The 21,835-nt window shown below is 40.1% G+C and overlaps 1 protein-coding gene, 1 long non-coding RNA gene and 1 other non-coding gene across 3 annotated transcripts; 2 read left to right on the top strand and 1 right to left on the bottom strand.

The window, feature by feature from the left end:
- Positions 1-537: 537 nt before the first annotated feature.
- On the top strand, positions 538-671 carry LOC130697083 (small nucleolar RNA SNORA17). The gene has a single exon (XR_009002790.1). It is a non-coding gene; the product is annotated as a small nucleolar RNA SNORA17 (small nucleolar RNA).
- A 7,583-nt stretch (positions 672-8,254) lies between these two features.
- Positions 8,255-17,501, bottom strand: LOC130696765 (RNA-binding protein Musashi homolog 2-like). The gene is made up of 3 exons (XM_057519875.2): positions 16,612-17,501; positions 10,117-10,363; positions 8,255-9,912 (listed from the first exon to the last, which is right to left on the bottom strand). The coding sequence occupies exons 1-3, from the start codon at positions 16,830-16,832 to the stop codon at positions 8,992-8,994; spliced, it is 1,389 nt and encodes a 462-aa protein (XP_057375858.1). The 5' UTR covers positions 16,833-17,501; the 3' UTR covers positions 8,255-8,991.
- Positions 11,961-14,820, top strand: LOC130696795 (uncharacterized). Its single transcript, XR_009002702.2, has 3 exons — positions 11,961-12,061; positions 12,930-12,990; positions 14,663-14,820. It is a non-coding gene; the product is annotated as an uncharacterized LOC130696795 (long non-coding RNA).
- Positions 17,502-21,835: the final 4,334 nt, after the last annotated feature.

Below are 21,835 nucleotides of genomic sequence, written 5' to 3'. Positions count from 1 at the left end.
AAGACGCTATAATTATTTTACTTCTAACACGTGGACGCAAAAACATAAAAATAAGAATTTCGATACCTCATTTAAAAGGAGCAATATAACATTTTTTTTTTGTTTTACGGTTAACAGATTTATTGGATCTATAAATCAGCCGGGAAATATAATCACCAACCAATCTTTAATAGATAGGCCATGTACTTATCGAATGTGTGCATTCTTCTGTACGGGGTTTCCTTTTTGATTTTTTTTTTTGTTTCCTGTACCATCGTCTCTTTTCCCTCCCACTATATTTTTTTTTGTGTGTGGAGACCCTTATTCTTTCATATATAAACGTCCCTCTGTAACCTTTCGTCGCATGTGTCCTCACCCGTTGTATCCGGACGTCATTATAATTGAATTGCTTCTCTCTCTTTTCTAGCTGTCGTCTTGACAAATAAGATCCTATCCTCCTATAGATTCCTTCAACCGGAAACCTTCGTCTATACTCTCTGTTCCTCGGTTGGCTCTTACTGAACGGGCTTCTCTTATGGCTGACTGCTAACTGCAGCTCTTCTCTCTATACGCAATAATACTTATTGCTGCGTGCTAAATGTTCCGCGGCATTAATGTAATATCTGCGTTGGTGGATGAGAGAGAAGACAATGACTTCGTCGTTCTATTCTGTTGTATAGAAGTCGATGATTTGAATACTACAGCGCGCTATAAGAGACAATAGTTACTCTGTCCGTCTCTCTATTTATATTTGATATATACAGTATATAATATAATAATAGCTTTTGGTACGTGATTTTCCTTCTGTCGCTCGCAAGTTGGCGATTTGTTTCGACCGTGGCCTCGTAATATTGTATTGCTCCGATTGACTGAGAATTCAAAAATATACGATCAAAAGATAAATTTCAAAGGGGATTGGTGCCAAAGAAAAGGATAAGGTTTTTCGAGTCACTCACTCGGTTTTATAGACCTACGGATCAATTAACATGGAAATAAAACGACGAACCCCATCTTTTTTGTGTGTTCTATTATTTCCCTTCTCTTGATCGAAACCTTTTATTCTTTTTTTTTTTTTTGAAGGGGTTGGTTGCAACGGTGGGAGAGAGAGAGAGAGAGAGTTGGTCTTATCGTCGTGAGACATTCAGCCGCTCGCGCGTGTATAACGAGTAACGATCCGTTATACGCGTAGCAAGGAAGGAAGCCAGCAAGATCGAATTTAGAATTTTAGGTGGGCCATTTATCCCGCCAAAAGATGGCGTTGATTGTGCAGTTTTTTGTACTCCTTTTATTGTTAATAAATCTTGTTTTATTGAAACTGAAACGTCAATTAGAAATTAGAAGTTTAATACAAAGAGAGAGAAGAAAAAAAAACACTGTAGCCGCCATTATCGTGAAAAAGTTCAGCTAATCAAACGTAGGTAGTTTGCGTGAATCAAACTATTTCTTTCGGTGTCGTCAACGTTGGCCTTGATGCGATCGATTATTGACATAGCCAGTGGTCTTCAAACTGGACACGAAATTAATAACAAAAAGACATATCCATCTCTGCCGGATAGGTTGAATGCAATTCATTTTTGTTTCAGATATTAAAAAATCATTTTGATTTGCCTGGGCAACTGCCTACATGAGTCTAACAAGAGAAATATCAATGTCCGTTCACGAACATCAGCTGATTACGAGCGGGTTGTTAGTCCATGATTTATCTAATTAAATCATAAGGGTTGATGAGACAGTAAATCATTCCTAGTAGCCACTAATCGTTATATGCGTTCATCTGACTGGCAAACATCCGTACATAAATAGAACATTGATAAAAAATCGGTACATGAATTATTTTCTATTTTCTAATCTCTTTCATGGACGATAAAACTTACTGACACGTTGGGTGTGCGTTGTTGTGTTAATCGATAACCGTGGTAATAACGCAAATTTATTTTTCTTCTCCCTGATGAGTCTTGTTCTAATTTTTGTGACGCGATCTGGTTTTGCTTTCTCCTTTCGTTACTAGTATTCGTCATGGCGTTTTTATCGGTACTGACGCATAAAGCGGAGATACTATTTCCGTAACAACAGGTTCGTTGTTATCGGGCTATCTTTGCACTTTTCATCAGTGGATCCAACCAAAGGGGGAAAAGTCCTTGTCCAACGACACGTTTACAATCGGCAGAGTGACTTATTTGCATCGTGGCAAATGGCTGAGTTTATCTGTCGCGATTAATCTTAGTTGGATGCCCCTGCCGGAGAAAACAAACACGGAAGATTTCAAATTGTTTATACGTCTGGATATGTTCGCGATTTCTAAAACGGTTTGGGATCTATTTTCGCATCGTTGAATCGTTCGCTTTTTTTTTATTACGAACAAACGATCGAGGATGACAAAGTTGATGCGGCTTAGAGGTTCGAGCAGAAATCGAAATATTGCGTTACTGGAACGCGGTTAGAGCAGGACGAGCAAGAGGACCGGTACTGCAGGTTTATGGTGCAAACACCACCCCAGTCGTTATACTCGTAGGGCATAACTACCACGTTCACATTCTTATCTTTATTTATGACTTCATTAACAATGTTCCCGTTGACCCCTTGCGAGTCTCCGACATTCGATACAAAGGACACGGGACGCGTTTATTTGTCAATATCGCATTCTTTTTGTTAGGTATCCATTCAGACTTTTGTTGCCACTATTTGTGCTTGCAGGACTTCTAGCGTTCTTCATAATCCATTGCACATCATTAATTGCAGGGTCTTACTTTTTTATATGACAATTACATATTGAGAGTTTAATAAAGCGTAGCATTTCATATTGCCGTAAAAAAATACGTTCGACAACGACCTCGAATAATTAATTTGACACGCTTTAAGAAAACTGGCGTTTAGTTTACGGACGTATTGCAAATCACCTACAACTTGCTGGTAGGTTCAGCCCATCTTTACCGTTAGCATTACGTTGAAAAGCCCTACAAACAAATTTAAGGCCATCCTCACCTCCAACCTTGTTGATAAAACTGTCCATCAAGTAAACCCCACATTTTGTGTACAGTTAAAACAGAAGCCTATCAACAAGGCTATACACGTAACTTAGCCTACAAACGTTAAAGTTCATTTGAAAAAAAAAAAAAAAATCGCACACTTGACGTCGTGAACTTGCGGACAGTGAAGAGAAGGAGGAAACCTACAGCGCCGTCAACCGTTGAGGTCTGAAGCTCCGCCCTTCTCCCCGGTTTCATTTTACCAGGACGAAATGTACTTGATGTCTCAATTATGGATTTATTGGACACACGTTTTCAAGGCTACCTTTACATGACATTGCACAGCCAATCAAGATGGGTTTCGTTTCTATGTCGATAAGATCTCAAGGATCAGTTTTATTTTTTTCCCCGGCCCGTGCGTACGTGAGCCTCTCATTATGGCTTATGGCCGGAGAACAGATTGCGCCACTATGGGCGGTATTTCCGAACTTCACGTGTTTTTTAATGACGTTATAAAGCTAGCGCATCACGATTAGAACCGAATCCTCCGCAAACATTATCTTGGCATTTATGGATGTTCATCTTCTCCCCAGTGTTGCCGTCAATTGGATTAAAAACACATCGTTAATGATGAAGACTTTATAGAAGGGAATCCCCCTCGAGATTCGTCCAGGAACGAACATCGAGAGTATTATTCTTTGATTTTCCCTCTCTCTCTCTTTATTTAGCAAACATTTCCCGTCTTATTTTGGCGCAGATGATCTTTGCGTTGAAAAATAAGAAGCAGGTGAAAAAAATGCTTCCCTTCCTGGAATCCCAGTATATATATACAGTTGGAAATGTGTTGGCCAGCTTTAAACAAGGCAGCAAGTTTTAGTCATGAGATTTTCTTGCCTACGTGAGTCTATGATAGTAGAGTATGGCTACGTGCACATGCTCCACTGTGTGTGACGTAAGTCGCTAAAAAAAAGGTTGTCGATGCCTTTTGTATCCTCGGCATAAAGTCGTTACCATAAGCAAGCGTTTGAACTAGGGAGAGAGAAATGGAAAAGGGAGGAGGACAACCATCCTCCCTGTACATGAAAAACCGATAGTCCCGTACACGTGTTAAGGTCGGACGTACGCAATAGAATTAGGTGTTCTCCGCTCAGCTGACGGGAATGGTTTTCCGCCACCCACCGAGTTCTCTTAAAAACCCACCCTGTGTATTCGCCAGAGGACGGCCAAGTCACGTAGACCTTACGTCGACTTGGAAATAAAAGGCAACGGTCGGAGGATAGACGTTTCCTAAACTGTACCGGCAAACCCAGTTGCGAAGACCTTAAACGCAATCCCCTCGAAATTCACCCCACATTTTTCGTTATCGACTGGTTTGTTTGGAGCATTTCGTTCCTCAGTGCCTCTGTGTGTTTATTCGATTTGCAATGTAAGTTGAATGATACGTTCTAGAACTTTCGGTTGTGGGTTCTTTTGATAAATTATTGGATGTGGTTTCTTTATTTTTCTGGATCTAATTGATGTGTGTATTTTTGTAGAAAACCATTTTGGGAAAAATGAGCCGATTGTTGAAATACATGTCGTTTGTCACTCCCAACAAACTCCATGCCGAGGTAAGGAAATTTTTACTCTCCTTTCTTTTTTAACAATTATTATCAATCTGAAATCGAGACAGATTGAGAAACAGCATATACACATCGGGCCAAACGACACACCCACATATAGGCACACGCTTTAACACACACACGCACGAAAATCGATGAAACGAATTTTTAAAGCCATTCTTTCACGTTCTAACAATGGAAAAAGGATTTACTGCCTTAATCTTCTTGAATTCAACGTTACCCAAATTGACTTTTTTTTCTCCTCCTCCTCCTCTTGCAAACGTTATCCCTGTCGCTTTGATGACGTTTTTTCCCCCCTTCTTTTCTCTGACTCGACAAGACTTACCAGCGGAATTAAGTCGGGAGCTTTCTCCCTTAGCGCCCTCTTTTGGATAGAGTCGAGCAACTTCTGGCCGAAAAAGAAGACTTTGGGCTACCGTAACACACACAAGAGAAGCCATACTGTAAAGCTATCCGTGACTTCCTCCAGTTCTTTTCGCGTTGTTATTCGTACCAGTGTCGCTTTTGAGCGACTCTCACGCTCTTGGTTTCACCGACCGAATGAGCGCGCACGCACACACAAACCCCCCTCACCAGTTTTATTTACCCCCCTTTTTTTTCAATGTAACTGGCGGGGGCCGAATAGCTCGGAGCTCCTAAGAGTCACACAGAACTGCAATCATCTGCAGTGTGTGTGTGTGTGTAGGAGAGGGGAGGATAGGCCGGGTCGATACAATAGACGACAATCGTTGCGTGAAATCCACCCCCCTTTAGTATGTAATATTTGTGCGTGTACCGGCAGTTATTGTTTTGTTTCGAAAAGCGCATGCGCGCGCAACGGGCGATGGAGACCGTTGTCAACGCCATCTAACGAGTGTCGCATCAGTGAGCCCACAAAATCCGCAGAGTACACGGCGCAGGATGGAACGAGGGGGGGCAACCCAATCCAGATTCATCGATTTTCTCATTTTCCGCCTGCAAATATACACACACATCGTTGCGTGAGATAGAGGATATAGCGTGCAGGAGGTTTTCTTTTCTTTTACGGGCTGCGACACGATCTCGCCGACGACGGCAGTTTTCTTCGTGAAAAAAAAGGGGGGAACCCGGGAGCGTAAGGGAGGGAGGTCTGAAAAGATGGGTCGGTGGGATGGAAAGGGGAGGTTTTTTTGGTGAAAAGACGTCACGAGACATGACACGGGAGAAATATTAGAGACGTACGTCCATATATATATAAAAGGGCGATTAGTCCTAGTGCGTTTAGCAAGCTCATAGACATGCATTCCACATCTCAATTGTGAAAGGGAAAAAGAGAATGGGAACAGTCGATGAGGGCAAATAGAAAATGAAAGGTCCTTTTTTTTTTCTTTCATCTGTGTGACGTGCATTGCAATTCAAACGAGCATAGATCCGACCATGTGTAAAAAAAATTGAAAAGAAATAGAAATCCATCTGATGATGACTGGACTTCTTGACGAATCAAAAGTTCGTCTGCTAAGAAAAGAATATTGGAAAGGCTTTGGTTAAGGTTTGCTTGTACAGAAATCAAACGCTTTCTTTTTCTTTTGAGTTCTACGAATTCAAAAGACATCAACACAAAATACGAGAAAAGATTTTGGAAGTGCAAACAAACTGGGGGAAGAAAATGTGTCCAAGAAAGTAGTATGTGAATGTCTACCAGTACCTCTAACAAACTTGAAACTTAAAGACAATTAGAAAACTACATCATCTAAAAAAACACAAACTCTACCCAGTTAAAACATTTGTTTTGTTTTTTCTCAGTGTTGGTTTATTTGTCATTTGGTTTTCCAATGTTCGTCTTTTCGAATTCGTTCAACGATCGAAAATTGTTGTTATGCGGTTCAAGTCGAGTAGCTCAAAAGATTTTCGGGCGTGACTACACTAAACAATGACAAGTGTAAAAAAAAGGGGGGGGGGGACGAACAGGAGTGTTGCGTGACCGAGGGAAATTTATACGGCGACACTAACTACTGACTACAACAGACATACAAAAAAAAAAAGAAAAAGAAAAAAAAAAAACAGACTGGGATAAATCATAAAAGAAGAACTACCAAAGTCACTAAAAGAATGAGGAGACACGAGAGATTCATTAATGTGAGAGATGCATCGGGTTACATAAGATACCGCAACTACTGATTCGATTGTGATTGGCACTACTTACTACAAACCCAACAACAACAAAAAATTGCTACCAAAAGTGAGGGCTAAAGAAGCCAATGAGATTTTCATGACATTTACAGAACTACTACGGTTGGTGTGTTCATACAATATACTGCATATAAGTTTGGTGGGGCAAGGAAAATCGAAGGCAAACACACACACGCTCTTGGATAAGAAAGGTGGAAAGAAAAAGAGGATCCAAATTCCCAAATGCGTTGGCTGAATGAAGAAGCCAAACCAGATAGGTCTTGGGTAAAAAAAAAAAAAAAAAAAAAAAAAAAAGGGCTGTGTGTTGGACGTGAAAATATATAATACTGCAGTGGAGCTCACACACACACACGCACACACAGACGTTTTCTCTCTTGAGAGGATTGTTTTTCTTGGGGAAAAAGATTGAAGCTTATTGAAATAGTTGCCGAAACCCATTTTGATGATGATGACGGGAGGTAGTGATTCTTTTTAGAAGAAGATTAGTTTTTTGAAAAAAAAAAAAAAAAAAAAAGTTTGTTCGGGAGTTTGTCCCGCGGGAAGATAAAAGTTTTTTCTTCTTCAAACGATTAATAATTTTTTTTTCTTTCTTTGTAGTAGTTTGTTTTTCATTTCAATTTCTTGTCTGCTCTGTCGTCTGCAGCGTAGTAGAAAAATACACAGTTCCAATCAAATTGAAACGAAAAAAAAAATTAAAAACAAACATTCAGAGAAACAAGAGAATGGGCGAATTAACGAAATAATTCGAATTAAAGAAAATCAAGACATTTTTTTTTATCTATTTTTTTTTTCTTTTCTTCTTCTTCTTTTAATATTCCGCCAACGTTTCCATTCGTTCCAACACTTTATCCATTGACTTGGTAAGACAGCGATTATTGCTATCGATATGACAAAATGAAATCAAAATTTTTTTTTCGGGGTATTTTTTTTTCTTCGACGCAAAAACAAAAAAAAAAAAAAAAATTTGACCCACCCACAAACAAACACACAATAATAACTTAAAAAAAAAAAAGAATCGGGAATGGATTATCTCTTCTTTCTTCTTGAATTGTCCGTGCAAAATGTGTGTGGGGAGAGTGTGTCTTTGTTATTTTGGCACGTTCCGAACAACTCTCATCTTGCGGGAACTTGTTCGAAGATGAAAAAAATTATTGGTAGGGAGGGGGGTGACAAGAAGCTATTCCTCGTGAAGACGGTTGCATAAATCAGCATACACGACAAAGAGAAAACTTCAAAGAAAAAAAAAAAATCTTCTGCATAGAGAATCATCTTGGTGGGGGATGTGATCAAGTGGGACCAAAAAAACGCGGAAAAAAAAAATTCATGGCAAAAATGGCAACAGAGAAAATAAAGGAGGTAGTCGAGGCACACACGCAATAATTAGAAACAAAAAGAGCTGCTTTTATAGGGCAAAAAAAAAAAAGAGAGACATTTTGGAGGGATGTAAAGATGACATACGTATATAAACACACACGACTAAGTAAACGGAAGGGGGGGGGAGGTCATTCGATCCTATTCATGAGGATCGATTAATACACATTTTCAAAGAGCAGGCAAGAACTTAATTGTCCAAATTGGCAAGAATTAGAGAAAAGGTGGGACTTGGGAGACGTTCAAAAAAAATTATAATGGGAGGCTGAGATCCAACATGTATAACAAAAAAAATTAAGTGGGGTGGACAAATTTCCACATCCAAAAAAAAAAATTGTTTTTCTGCGGATGAACCGCGCCACTATGAAAAAGAGGTTAGAATAACGAAAATTCAATAAGGGAGCCATTTTCTTCTTTCAAAAATTTGAAAACATGACACGACAAAGTGAAACGAATCGCGCTGCATAGACGATAGAAGTGATCGCATATTGCTCGTTGAATGATTATTGATTAATTATTACTTCTTCATTTAAAACGGCTCACAAAAGAAAATGTGTGATATATCAAGTTTAAATAGGAAAGGGACTAAGAGACAGGAAAAAAAAAAAAAAGAAGGGGAATTCACAATAACACCGACACACAATTTTCTAAGAGGAGCCTTGATATTTCATCCTCATTTCAACGAAAACTCGTTGCTTTTCCGCGAAACAAGTTTTTACAACAAAAATCGTTGTAGAATTCAAATGAGTGTGGTGCTGGAAGCTCGTTGGTTTCGACAAGAAAAAAAGAAAACGAATTTTGATCAAGGTAGAAAAAAAAAAAAGTGAGATAGAAGAGAGAGAGAAAGGACGCCGAAAAGGAATTTATATTCCAGATTGTTTGAGGGGGGAGGGTAGATAGCGTCGCTAGACGTACATTCCCATGCCGTAGATTTGGCTCCAGTCGACGCCTTGAAAGCTGGACATGTCGACGTTGGCCAGACTGTATCCCTGGTAGGCGGCCGCCTGCTGTGCGGCCGGCGACGCGGCCGACATGGCGTGGTGGTGGTGGTGATGATGACCGGAAGAGGCGGCAGCAGCGGCGGCGGCGGCAGCAGCTGCAGCCGCCGCTTGGGCATTGCCCTGAGCGGCAGCGCCGGGCAGAGAATAAGGACTGTAACGATAACTAGCCAATGCCGGATAGCTGGCCAATAGTTTGCCGTAGCCAGCGGCAGCGGCTGCAGACTGGGCCTGAGCGGCCTGCTGTTGATGGGCTGCAACGGCAGCTTGAACTTGAGCCGCTTGGGCAGCCAAAAATTGCTGAGCTGCTCCCTGACCGGCAGCCGACTGCTGTACGTGAGCGACTCCCGGAGCCAATCCGGCCACGCCCAGCCCGTTGAGTAGTACACTGCGCTTGGCGGCCAACAGGGCAGTCGTCGTTGAGGCGAGGATGGCCTCTTTGGGCTGCGCCTTCTTGCACTCGACCTTCTTGTTCTTGATCGTGTGGTAGTGGATCTCGCAGATGCGGTCGACGACGTCCTCACTCTCAAAGGTGACGAAGCCGAAACCGCGATGGCGCTTCGTCTGCTGGTCCATCAGCATGACGGCCTCCTCGACGCGTCCAAATTGATTGAAGTAGGCCTTGACTTCGTCGGCCGACGTGTCCTGACTGACGCCGCCGACGAAGACTTTCTTCGTCTTGGACGAAGGCGTCGCTTTGCCTTTGTTCTTGGGCGTCGCGTGTTTCGGGTCGATCTTCTTGCCGTCGAGCGTGTGCGCAGGGACGGCCAACACGCGATCGACGCTGCTCGCCTCGGCGAAGGTGATGAAGCCAAAGCCTCGGCTCCTCTGCGTGATCGATCGATTCAACATAACAAGAAAAAAAAAAAAAGAACAAATTCAGTATGTGAGCCTCTCATTGTCGGAACATCCCGTTTGCCCAGTACACTGTTTTCTTTTTTTTTTTTTTATAAGACCCCATTGAACTGGACCGTGTGCGTCTCTCTCTCGAGTCCCATTTCGGAATGTTCTTTAACTCGTAGAGTTCCTAACCTGAGTGAGAGGATCCTTGAGGACCTGAACGTCGATAATGGTGCCGTACTGGCCAAAGTACTCGCGCAGCTTGTCGGCCGACGTTTGCCAGCTGAGACCGCCCACAAAGAGCTTGTTGTGCGGCAGGTCGGTCGGCGTCGAGCGACCGGAAGAGCTGCTCTGATCCAAGGCCAGTCCACTCATTCCGACTTCCGTCTTCAATCCGCCGCGACCGGCCGAGCCGTTGCTATTGCTATCCATGCCCGTTCTGCATCGACAAGTGTTTTGTTTTTTTCGCCCACACACGAGACAAAATGTAGTAGGTAGAAAAAAATCGGGACAGAGAAAAACAAAAAAAACAAACAAAAAGGTTAGAAAAATAAAAGAGAAACGTTAGTCGTTAATCATCCAAACTACAGGCAAAAAAAAAAAAAATATTCAATTCATACTGCGGCTAGATAGTGGATAGAAAAGAAGAGGCTATATAAGACAGATTTTGCAACTGTGCGGCCACAACTGTTTGTGTCTATATGGATTCCGGTTTCCGGTTTTTTTTGTTTTGTTTTTAAAATGATGGGATCAAATATCAATGCAGGGTGGGAATGAAATTTAGATTTTTGTTGTGGAAAAAGCCAACTAAAGCAAAAAGGGGAAACCGGAAGCCGGAAATAGCCGATCTAAAAGATATATAAAAGAGAAAGAGACAACTCGCAACGTTCTAGATCGAGACTACCATCATCATCATTAATTGATCCGAATCCAGCAAATAGAGAGTGTGTGATACAAATAAGCTAGATATGTAAAAATATATATGTAATCAATAATCAACAACAACGGTTAAAGAACAGGGATGGTAATTCAATAGGAGCCCCCTAAAATATCGAGATATTATAAAAGTGCAAGTCACTCGGATTTTTTTTAAATAAAAAAAAATCTAAGAAAAATATAGGCAGGTGTCACACATTTTTATCGCCCCACTTCCAGCAATAAATGTCTCTGCTCTAAAAAAAAAAAAAGAATTCAGCCGACAAGAAAATAAGAATTACATAGGTGTCCATCGTCCATAGCTTTTAGATTATGATACGACAGAGGGAAGGGCATCCATCCAACGTGTTTTAAAGATACACACCATGCGCACTGTCCCAATATATCGATATACTGTGTCTACTGATATAATATTTATAGCTGGCTAGTATCTAAAATTCTCTGGGGGAGGGTGTTTCTGTTCGACGTCTTCGATAATGCGCTTCTAATGTGTTTCCGACAGAGAGGCCACAACCGGTATTTTTAAAAAATATAGGAGGAGCAAGGAGGACTAGGGCCACAAAAACCTTTAGCGATCAAAAACATGATTTACTTTTGAGATTAGTCTTGTCTTTTGTCGTTCTAATAAAGACCACATTCCCAGACAAAATAGCACACACACAGCACAGCACACACAACTCAGAATAACAAAAGATGTTTGGCTGGGGAAGGAGATTTAAAAAAAATTTAAAATACTACTCAATGACACCACCTTGTTTTTTGGTTTCTTACGGGAAAAGACAACCACTTTAAATTTTTTTTTGTCTAAAACACAAAAAAAAAAAAAAAAAATATATCGAAGGGGTGGGTAAGGGTAGGAAAAAAAACCAAGAGAAGAACCCCAGAAATATCTATCAGCTGCCATGTCAGTGAAAACAAACAAATAGGAACGCTCTACTCGCGTGTTTACAACTGTTATTACGAAAAATAAGGCTAAATCTGTTTTTTTTTTTGTTTTTTTGTTTAATGTTATTATTATTTTTTTTTTTTGCTAATGAGGGAGAGAGAGAGAGAGATGAAATAACCTGGATGTGTTTTTGTTCTCTTTGTAAACATTTTATCGATCGGTTTAGGCTGTCCCGCTATTGGGCATCATGGGAGTCGCCCTGACCGGCGTGACCGGCTTCTGCATCTACGCGTTGATGACCAAAAATGACGTCATGTAAGTATATTTTCTTTTTTCTTTTTTAAAACACAATTTGTTTGACAAAATGATATTTTCTAAAAAAACAAAGTAAGAGACACACACTTCCTTTTTCGTCTTCCTTAATACCATAATTACACACACACACTTAAAAGATTAGCTTATAAAATAATAATAGAAGTCGGCCGACAAAGTTGGTCGTTTTCTATTATTTTCGAGAGATCAAAAAGTTGAGAAAAGAAAAGGATAAAATAAAAGCAAAAAAGAGAAAATGGACTTGACATGGCACTGTACCGTTAAGTCCGAAAACAGCCTTTTTTTAAGTGCCCCACACACACAAAATAGAGGTTAATGACAAGAGAAAGCACGTCAATTTGCGATGGTGGACCACTGACAACTAACTGGAAAATACTAGTCAATAGAAAAAAAACGGCCCACCTGGGGAGGGAGACTCAAATTATACAAAGAGAGAGCCGGACTTGTGTAATGTCGCCTTTTCAAAGGATTCCCTACCTTTACTACAATTGATTTAAAGAATGGATCACTTGGGGACGGAAGCTCGTTAGAATCGTGTCTAAGGTTTCCCTTGTCCGGCAGCCGAGTTTGAAATGATCCGGTTAACACGGGATCGGTGGGGGGATATATTTTTTTTTTTTTTAAACTTCCTCTCGACAAACATATTCAAGAAAGCCAGCAAAGTGCAGCTCAAGAGATACCTCTCTAAAAAATAAGCTATTTTTAATATTTCTATTAACATAATGAAAGCAGATGGTTATGTGGGAAAAACGCAGATGGCCTAGCGTTCTTATTTTTCTGGATTACGTCAAAATTAAAAATTGATTTCAAAATGTTCGTTAATGGAATGGCTTTTTTTTTTAAATTTCAGGCTGAATCATCACGACAAGATACCACCATGGGAGAAGAGCATCGACGAAGTGAATCCAAAGGTAATGAAACACAATTATCTCATTCCAAGTTTTTAAGTGTCACCTCCTTTTAAGCACCCTTGTCCCGCTATTGTAAAAAAAAAAAAAAAAAAAAAAAAAGAACGTGATTATCGGGCCGTGTCGTACAAGAAACACCCACAGGTTAACGATCGTGAATCGCGATGCGCCTAAGCGTAATTTAACACGAACAAAAACTACCGAGAGATGGCAGTTCTTTTGTTGCGGCAGTTGAAAGACGGCGGATAAATCGAATCATTTTCCTATTTAAAAAACGCCACCACCCTAAAACAATGGCGCTGTCATCACCTTCTGTTTCAAACCGACCTTGATCCAGTAGTCCCGAAGCGCGTTGATTATTCCAATCACGGTGGTTTAAGACATCGCAAAATAAAGTAGCAATTCAAAATTCAAACGTTTCAAGTAGCCGGTTACTTTGTGCGCAAAGTAAAACCAACAATAACCGCGTAACATTGATCCGAGGGTCATCTGAATGGACTGATTTCCAAGGACAGAGGGACCAGTTCTTTAAAGAAAAAATAAATAAAAGTCGCAAAAGTTGGCCAGCATCATTCCAATGGGCAAGGACGACATGTACCTGAGGGTCTGTCCATTTTCGTCGCTATTTCAAAAAGGGGAGCCCAGGGAGAGTGAAAGAAACGAGACGAGAATTATTTATCAGATAACTTCCCCTTAAACAGATGCCCGTGCATGTTCAAAAGCGCGTCAAAATGTGCTGGAACATCTTTTTCGTTTAAGAGGGGGGGGGGGGGGGGAGAGAATTTAAAAGAGAAAGGAGCCCCCGTCAAGAGACATCCGAGCTCAAAGTCCAGTGTTAAATTACTCTACAAGAGAAACAAGCACGAAAGCCCCCCCCCCTCATGTCACATGCATTTTTTGTTTCTATTGTGGCTATCCTGGCATGAAAAAAAAAGATGCCAGGAGCACACACACACACACTAGTAAATCGCTCTATAGTCATATAACCGGATACGGGGGGACCTCTAGCGGATTTGTTTTCACTAACTCCGACAACCGTAGTTGCAGAGACGGGCTTAAAAAAAAAAGTTTGTAAGCCTTGGATAGAATAATAAGTTTTTTTTAATTATTATGCTCATTTTCTACGGATTTTCAAGCTACCAGGAGCCCCCCATTTGAAAAGAGATTTAAAAAAAAAAATGGTTTTTAAAGGGAAGTTTCACGCTCGGCCAGAGAGAACTGAACAAAAGGAGCAGCTTAGATCAGCAAAAGAAAAGATCCCCAAATCATTTCACAGTCCGGTCGTCGCCCGAGTTGAGCGTCCTATACACACTTTTCTTTTCTGTACTCCTTCTCTATTGATAGATTTTTAATTGAATCCCATCGAAGCGTCTCATCCGGAGTAGAGGCCCCCTCCGCCGTTCTTCGTGTTCAACTTGGCGTTAAGAGAGAAGGCTAGAAAAAAAAAGGAGAGCGACAACCGCCCTTTTCTATCTCAATTTTTTTTCTTCCTTATTCCGAACCCACCCTTATTTTTCCCCACCGGGCTGAATCAAGCTGGCCCTCCCCAATCGATCAAGCGGACAAGATCGTATCGGTGACACACAATGTCAAATTGACAGTTGTTTAAATCCTAAGCAAAAATTGACTTGTCGTGTTTTTATTAATTTTCTAAAATTTTCTACGTGTGCAATAGTTGTTGAACTTGCATCCCCTTCACAAGCTGGACCCGGAAATCCGCAAACTCAAGGAGGAAATCAACCAAAAAAGCGCTTGAAAAAAAAAAAAAAGAGGAAACGTCTACGGTCGTCGTCAATCCGGAAAAAAAAAAACATTCGATGTTTTTCTTTAGATGTCATTTCGATGTGTGGTATCTGTAAACGTATTAATATAATGTTTAAATTCCCTTGTTTTTTTGTTTTTTTTCTATAAGCCCTGGATCGATTGTTAGTGGAAATGGCGGTCCGCTAATGTTGCGTCGATAACCCAAAGAAGAAAAAAAAGGCCCCAATGGCAAGGGGAGAAATATAACAAGCAGGACAATTTGAAATTGACGACGTCATGGGCACATGATAAGTCGACTTCGAAAAAAGGGGGGAGGTAGAAGAAATCGATAATGGAATAAATCGATCCGACTCGTATGGATTGGGGGGAAAACTTCTTTGTGTGGTTCGTCTTTGCAAGTCCGAATGATAAGATTCGTTAATGAGGGAATCATAAAGTGATGGCGTGAGCAGTTTTTCATGGGAACATCGATTAGCAGCAAAATTGGCCTGGACTTTTCCTCAAGAAAAAAAAAAATTTAAACAGAAAGATGGAACGTTTCAAAAGAAGACTCGATCTACAAGATCCTGCTTGACTATGGTGATTGGTACAAATCTAATCCGCCTGTTTTGGGTTAGCAATGAAGAAGAAGACTTGAATCGATAATGTCCTGGTGGGGGGAGTCTGAACGAAGTGACCCAAAAAAAAAAAGAAAAACGATACCAAAGGGTCAGCCTAATCTACCTGCGAGAGAGGGAAGGTTAAGAAAACTTTCACGGGTCGAGAGAATCCAGGTTAAAAGTGTTGGCTCTCTATGCTCTGTTGTAAAATAAATCTCGGGGCTGTCGGACCTTATTCGGGATTTTTTCTTCTTTTGTTTCTTCAAGCTCCTGAAAGAAAAACCTGCAGGGTTAACCGGGGAGAGAAGGAAAAAATGCAGGTCACAACCTAAAAGAATCTGAAACGGGTCGTGATCGAAGATAAGAATTTTTTTTTTCGAAATGTTTAAAAGAAAATGTTTCTACGCACGCAAAAGAGTTTAAAAGGCCACACTGTCTCGTATGTGTCTCTCAACTCCCATATCCGGTCAATTGTTGACCAACTTTGACCGTATCGAGAAAACAACGAGGAAATTTCCGCATTACGTGACAATGTGCGTGACTCAACGCGTGCAAGTCAAAAGGTCTTGATATCAATTTTTTTTGCCCTCTACGATTAAGTTTAAAAAAACTGAATTTTCCACACAAAAAATAATCCTACATTCCTTTTTTTTTTAAAGGCACCTGCTCTATCTCGTTTTCTAATTATAACTTTGGAGATGCTGCTTAGAAACACAGGGTGTTGTATCCATGGTATGACGTCATCTAGTTGACATGAATCAAACAAAAACATAGGATATGGTTGCAAGGAAGAGGGGGGGAAGTTGGGGCGCAGCTGTCGATAGACCCCCCCTTACTTCTAGTGGTTCTGCATGACAGAACAATGGAAACAAAATCCGCTATGGGGGGAGAATTTTTCACAGAGGGGTTACCATCCCTCGAAAAACAAAAACATGGGCTGAATATAGAGCGCGCTAGTGGTAGCCAAAATAGAAAATATATATGCCACAAAATGCCTGTCAAGGTAAGAAGAGACAACATGAAAAAAAAAAAGCCATGGTCAAATCTTTTCTCCTTAAATAGATGCTAATAAACATAAGAAAAGCTGTCGACCGTATCTTAAAATGTAAACTAGTTTTAATAATAATGAATCAGTCTTTTTTTTTTTTAATATCAAAATTGACACACAAAAAGAGTGAAAGGTTAAAATATTTCGGTCATGATCAAACACAACTTCATCAAGGTGGGGAGGGGATATATAAAAGGAAAAAAGAGAATATACCTGACGGTGGTGAACATGTCGGGCGATGGCGAGTTCATCTCGTTTCCGGGCAAAAGTCCAGCTGCGGCGGCTGCAGCGGCGGCGGCGGCAACAGCAGCAGCTGAGCCGGGCATACCGACGGCCACTGGTCCGGCTGCCGTAACGGGCATACCTGCTGCCAGTGCGGCGGACAAACCACCAAAGTGAGCCGGGAAGATATTGGCATTGCCTACACTCAACATGATTGAAGAAAAAAAAATCTTTTCTTCTGGAGGTAGAGGGGTTGCTTCAAGTGAATCGGTGAGAGAGTAAGTTTTAAGTTTGATTCAATCGCACTGTTTGCCGTTTGAAAGCAACAAAGAAAATGATAATTCTTCTTTCATAGAAGAAGCATGTTCAAACAGCTACCCCCAAAGTATGAATCACGTGGTGAGGGGGAGATAGAGAACAAGATGTAGGGGAGAGCAGGAGGGGGACACATGCACACAAGGGGTGATGAAAAAGGAGGGGTATTTGCCGGGTGGTTGTTCTACAATGGCGGATCGAACAGCAGCATGGCCGAAAAAGACACCACTTTCTTTTTTCTTTTCTTTCGGACAAAAAAGATGCTGAATTCGCCAAAAAAAACGAAATTGTTTTTGCACAACAATTTTTTCCGCAAGGATCAAGATTCAAGAAACAGGAGGGACCTGACACACACGACAAAACACCGTCCACTTGAATTTTTTTTTTTTGTTTTTCGTTCAAGATCTTCTGAAAACTGTTATTTCGAATAAAACGATGTATAGTATTTGAGTGAAGTACAGAAATGACTTGTGTAGCCCGTAGCAACGCTTTGCTATGTTGATAACTCGTGGTAAGAGAGAGACTAAAGCCTCTTTACGACCTCACTGTTCGGATTCCTAGCAACGTCTGACCCAACAGTGGAGGAATGGCGCGGCTTTTTGGTTGTCTTGGAAATGAGAGGGAAAAAATAAAAAAGAACTTCTGGCGCGCGCAGCACCTAAAGCGCGGAAGCCTCAGGGCAGACAGTGGGGGGGGAGGTTGACGTCGCTCCTCCCACACCCACCCTTCTTTCTATTTTTTTTTTGTGTGTGTGTGCCCATGTTTCATTCTTTTTTTCCACCCTCGGTTCTCCCCCCTTCTTTAGCTATCAACGCCATCTAGTGAGCTTTTGAATATGGGTGTTCTTTGTCGAGGGTTCTTTTTATTTAGGGTCAATCACACACGCGTGCGTGTTTTGTTGAAACTTTTGAAATAATATGAAGGAAATGTATTTTTTTTCTGTTTAGCTATAAGGTTTTTTCCCCCCTTTATTAATGTTAGTTTACACACGTGACGTTTTCTTTTTCAAGAAAAAAGGATAGGGAATGAGGGTTTGGTTAATGGCTACCAAAAAACGGGCACACGTAAGAATGTAGAATTTAAAAAAAAATATATAATAAAAAGGGGTAAAATGAAAGGTTTTTTAAACCAACCAAAAAAAACTTCTTTAAATATCAGTGTACCCGCCGGGTTCGAGTCTTATCCAGTTTTTTCTCCCCCTGTTCTTTTTTATCGTTCGTTCGTCTGCTGAACTATCAAACTGTCCCAACAGTTTCGTGTGTTCGAGTTCAAGTCTAGACATTTTTCTTTATAACAAATACATTTCTATCTCACCACACTCAATAACTCTTTGCCTTTTTTATAACAATACTTTCAATCCGCAATTTTTTTTTTCCGCAGCCGTTGGGCCTCTTTTTTCTATGTTAAATTGAGTGCCATTGCCTCAAGGGGTCGCCTATGCCTCTATACAAAACTCGGAATATTCTCTCACTGTCGATCCTGAAAATAATAATAAAAAAAACTTTCTGTCCCCCCTTCAAAAAAAAAAATCCATTTGTAGGTACAAGAGTAAAGTTACATTGCTAGAAGTAAAAATCAGTTGATCTCTTTCTTGGTAACAAGTTTTATATTGAAAAATATGGCGATCTTGCACAACCAATCCAAATCAAAACTTTAGCAGCAGACGACGGTTTGCGATCAAATTTTTTTTTTCTTTTTTTTGAATCGAAGGGATTTCTTTTGAATTTTTCAGGAGATCGTCAACAAGCCAAAAAAAAATCAAGAATGTTTGACAAGAAATTTTAAAAATGGTCTTCTAAGAACATCTTCTTTTTTTCCAGGACGCACTGGAAATGACCCGCTTTCTCCTATTATCAATTTCTCCATAATCTTATGGGCCTTATATTCACGTTTAACTATCGCATCAGGAGGGTGGAGATCAAACCTATTTTCGATGTTTTTCTTGAAAAAAAAAAACTCGTTGTCAGAGGGTAAAAAAAAGCCCTGGAGGGTAAAAACCTTTAAAAAATATATATCTATTTCTTTATTTTCTAGTTTGATATGTGAAGACTTTATAATAAAAAAAAAAAGGAGAGAAGAGAGGGGTACACGCATATAAGCAGATGTTTGTCGCAGGCAGATGTTTGATACCAAACGAGAGGGTGACATACATAACACACACACACATAGAATGGCGTCTACTAGAATTTCTCACATTTATAGGGCGCCCACGGATTCAAGTGTTTGGGTAGATAAAAAAAAATCTGGAAGAATGGACCCTCTCCCTTTTTATACAGACCAGGGCTTTTCGGTTAGCTCGGACAAATAACGATAAAAAAGAACAAAACTTTGAATAGGAAGAATGTCGTCGGTTCGTTCATTTCATTCTCTGATTCATCAAATAACATCAAGGAATTTTAAAAGACGAATATTACACACTCTACGTAAAAAAAACTATCCTTTCTTTAAAAAATCCTACACTCACGAAAGTGATTTCGGTGTAGTGCAAAAAAAAAAATTCTAGCTCGATCAATCTGCAAAAAAAAAAAAAAATCTTGATGGGCGTTCTCTTATTAAAAGCCGCCCATCGTAGCGCGACCGCCGGACTTATTGGACATGTTTAGAGCGGACGTTATAGCAGCAGCTCTAGCCTGGATATATATATATATATATATACACCTTATAGCTATTCTATACTATGCCTTTTGTAGCTTTATAGTCGAGTACTTTTCTTATATACAACATGAGAACCCCCCCCCCCCACCCATATATACAGCAATCCGCGTCCATTTACCACGACAATCCAAACGACGTCTTAAGTGGGTTCTTCAGTTTTTATCGGGACGGGCCTCTCGTTTTTTCAGCGCTCTTCTAATCATACGGTAAGGTATTCGATGTGAGGGGGGGGGGGAATAAAAAAGAGCTCGTTTTATTACGTGAATCGCTACGTTACAAGTTTTAACCTTTTGATGTTTCCATTTTAATTATATCAACATCATTGTTAATTTATTTTTGCACATGTAATTTATTTTTCTTTTGCGTGAAAAAAAAATGCTATTTAGGTAGATCTGATTTTTATTTTTCAAAAAATCAGTGGAGATAAGGACATAAATATGGAAATGACGTCGTGACTTTTTTTACGATCTTTTTTTTAAATTTCGCGCCAACGATGCATTCAAATGTTGAAGAAATAAAAAGAAGGAGCTGCTTCGTCATTTCTATATCCCGCAGACGTCCCTCCCTTTCCATAACCAATCGATTGCTACTTCCTTTTTTTTTTTTTACCATCCCACACGCATTCTAATTTTCGCAGAGTACGCAAAACTACAAGCGCTCGCTCGAGTACATCACCGACACACAATAGGTTTTTTTTTTTTCATTGGACGTTGCATTTCTGTCCGTGAAAAAAAGAAGGAGGAACGCATATCCAGCGACGTCGTTCTATTCATTAGCATTTTTCATTACTGTGATGATGTCTTTCTGATTGCCTTTTTTTTCTACTTCCCTCCGCAACAGAAAGATAAATCACCATTTCGTTTGTTTCCTTCTTATTCTTCCCCCTTCACATATTTAAAGCTTGTTTTTTCTTGATTCGGTATTCTGTTTGTTTCGTTTGCTTTTGTGTTAGGGCTCGTTATCACCGCCTTGTTTTCTCTCTAGTCAAACTGAAGAAGATAAAAAAAACAAGTCAGGTCGATTGTCAAAATAAAAAAAATCAATCGATTGGCTAATGAAATTGGACTGGAAATTTTTTTTTTCTTCTAGACCAATAGTTGTTAAAAAAAAAAAATCACGCGGGACAGTCATCACGGACGAGTGACTAGCGCTGATGTGGGACGTCTGTGATGTGTCTTTTGTCTAGGGACGCTATTATTTCTTCATCTCTCTCTCCATTAGAACTTTTTTTTATTATTATTATTGATTTATATACAAGATTTTCTTTTTTTTTTTCATCTGATTTTCTTCCACCCCTTCTTTCTAACCCCATCATGTCGTATGTCCCCTCTCTGGCTGTTGTCATTTGAAATTCTTTCGCTGTCCCGGCTTGCCTTCGTTCGGCCGACGTGACGGGCATCCGTCATCGCACTTGCTGAGAGGCTTTTGCGGTTGTTACCGCTTCTCTTTTTTGATGGCCTCTGCCCCATTACATGAGGCCCATTCTATAAAGCTCTATATATAATATTAGCGAATAAAAAAGAATAAGGTATCTACCCTCCCCTCCCCCCCAAAAATTGACTTTTAAATGACACATAAAAATGATGATCATCAATTCATCATCTGAATTGGTAATTTTCGATTTCCGTCTCATACTTTCAAATAGCTTTTTTTTTGTGTGTTAAATCCCATTTTTATTGGGTTGCCGATCCGTCAAAAAAAATCTACTGGACTTTTGGGGCCTAATCTGCATATCCATTATGCAGTTCACGTTAAAACGGGTAAAAAAGAAGGTAATGCGGCGTATTTACTCATTAAACCCCCTTTTTTTTCTTTGCTAAATAGAGAGACCTTGTTATAATATCATCTAATAAACGAGCCTATTAGACGGAGAGATAGTGTCTCCATAGCCTTAACGAAAGCCCTTCCCAAAAAGAACAAATAGAGCCAGAAAAAAAGACGGGACTAGTTATAATCTAAAAATAAATGACGACGGGAAAACGGACGGGCACCCAAACTGGCGAGGAGGTATCTCCAAAAAAGAATAGAAACGCATGAAAAGAAAAAAAAAATAAATTCAGAAAATGGGTGGTGACATTGACGCGATGGTCTGCCATCCGGACGCGAACGAAAATAAATGGTTAATCATAAAAATGATCCCCCCCCCCTAAAAAAAGGGGAAATGAAGAAACAAAAAAAAAAATGTAAATAAATTCTAATTTTTTTTTTTCCTTATTCAAAATGGCTCTGGGGGTGTGGCAGATGA

This window comes from Daphnia carinata, chromosome 5, assembly GCF_022539665.2.
Source record: "Daphnia carinata strain CSIRO-1 chromosome 5, CSIRO_AGI_Dcar_HiC_V3, whole genome shotgun sequence".
Taxonomy (NCBI): Eukaryota; Metazoa; Arthropoda; class Branchiopoda; order Diplostraca; family Daphniidae; genus Daphnia; species Daphnia carinata.
Note: the sequence above shows the minus strand (reverse complement) of the source record. Positions and strands in the feature narration are given on the sequence as shown.

Coding starts and splice junctions, on each gene's coding strand:
- LOC130696765 (XM_057519875.2), bottom strand. CDS start 16,832: ATGTTGAGTGTAGGCAATGCCAATATCTTCCCGGCTCACTTTGGTGGT. Junction 10,364..16,611: donor GACATGTTCACCACCGTCAG/GTATATTCTCTT, acceptor TTGTCGATGCAG/AACGGGCATGGATAGCAATA. Junction 9,913..10,116: donor TCAAGGATCCTCTCACTCAG/GTTAGGAACTCT, acceptor TCGATCACGCAG/AGGAGCCGAGGCTTTGGCTT.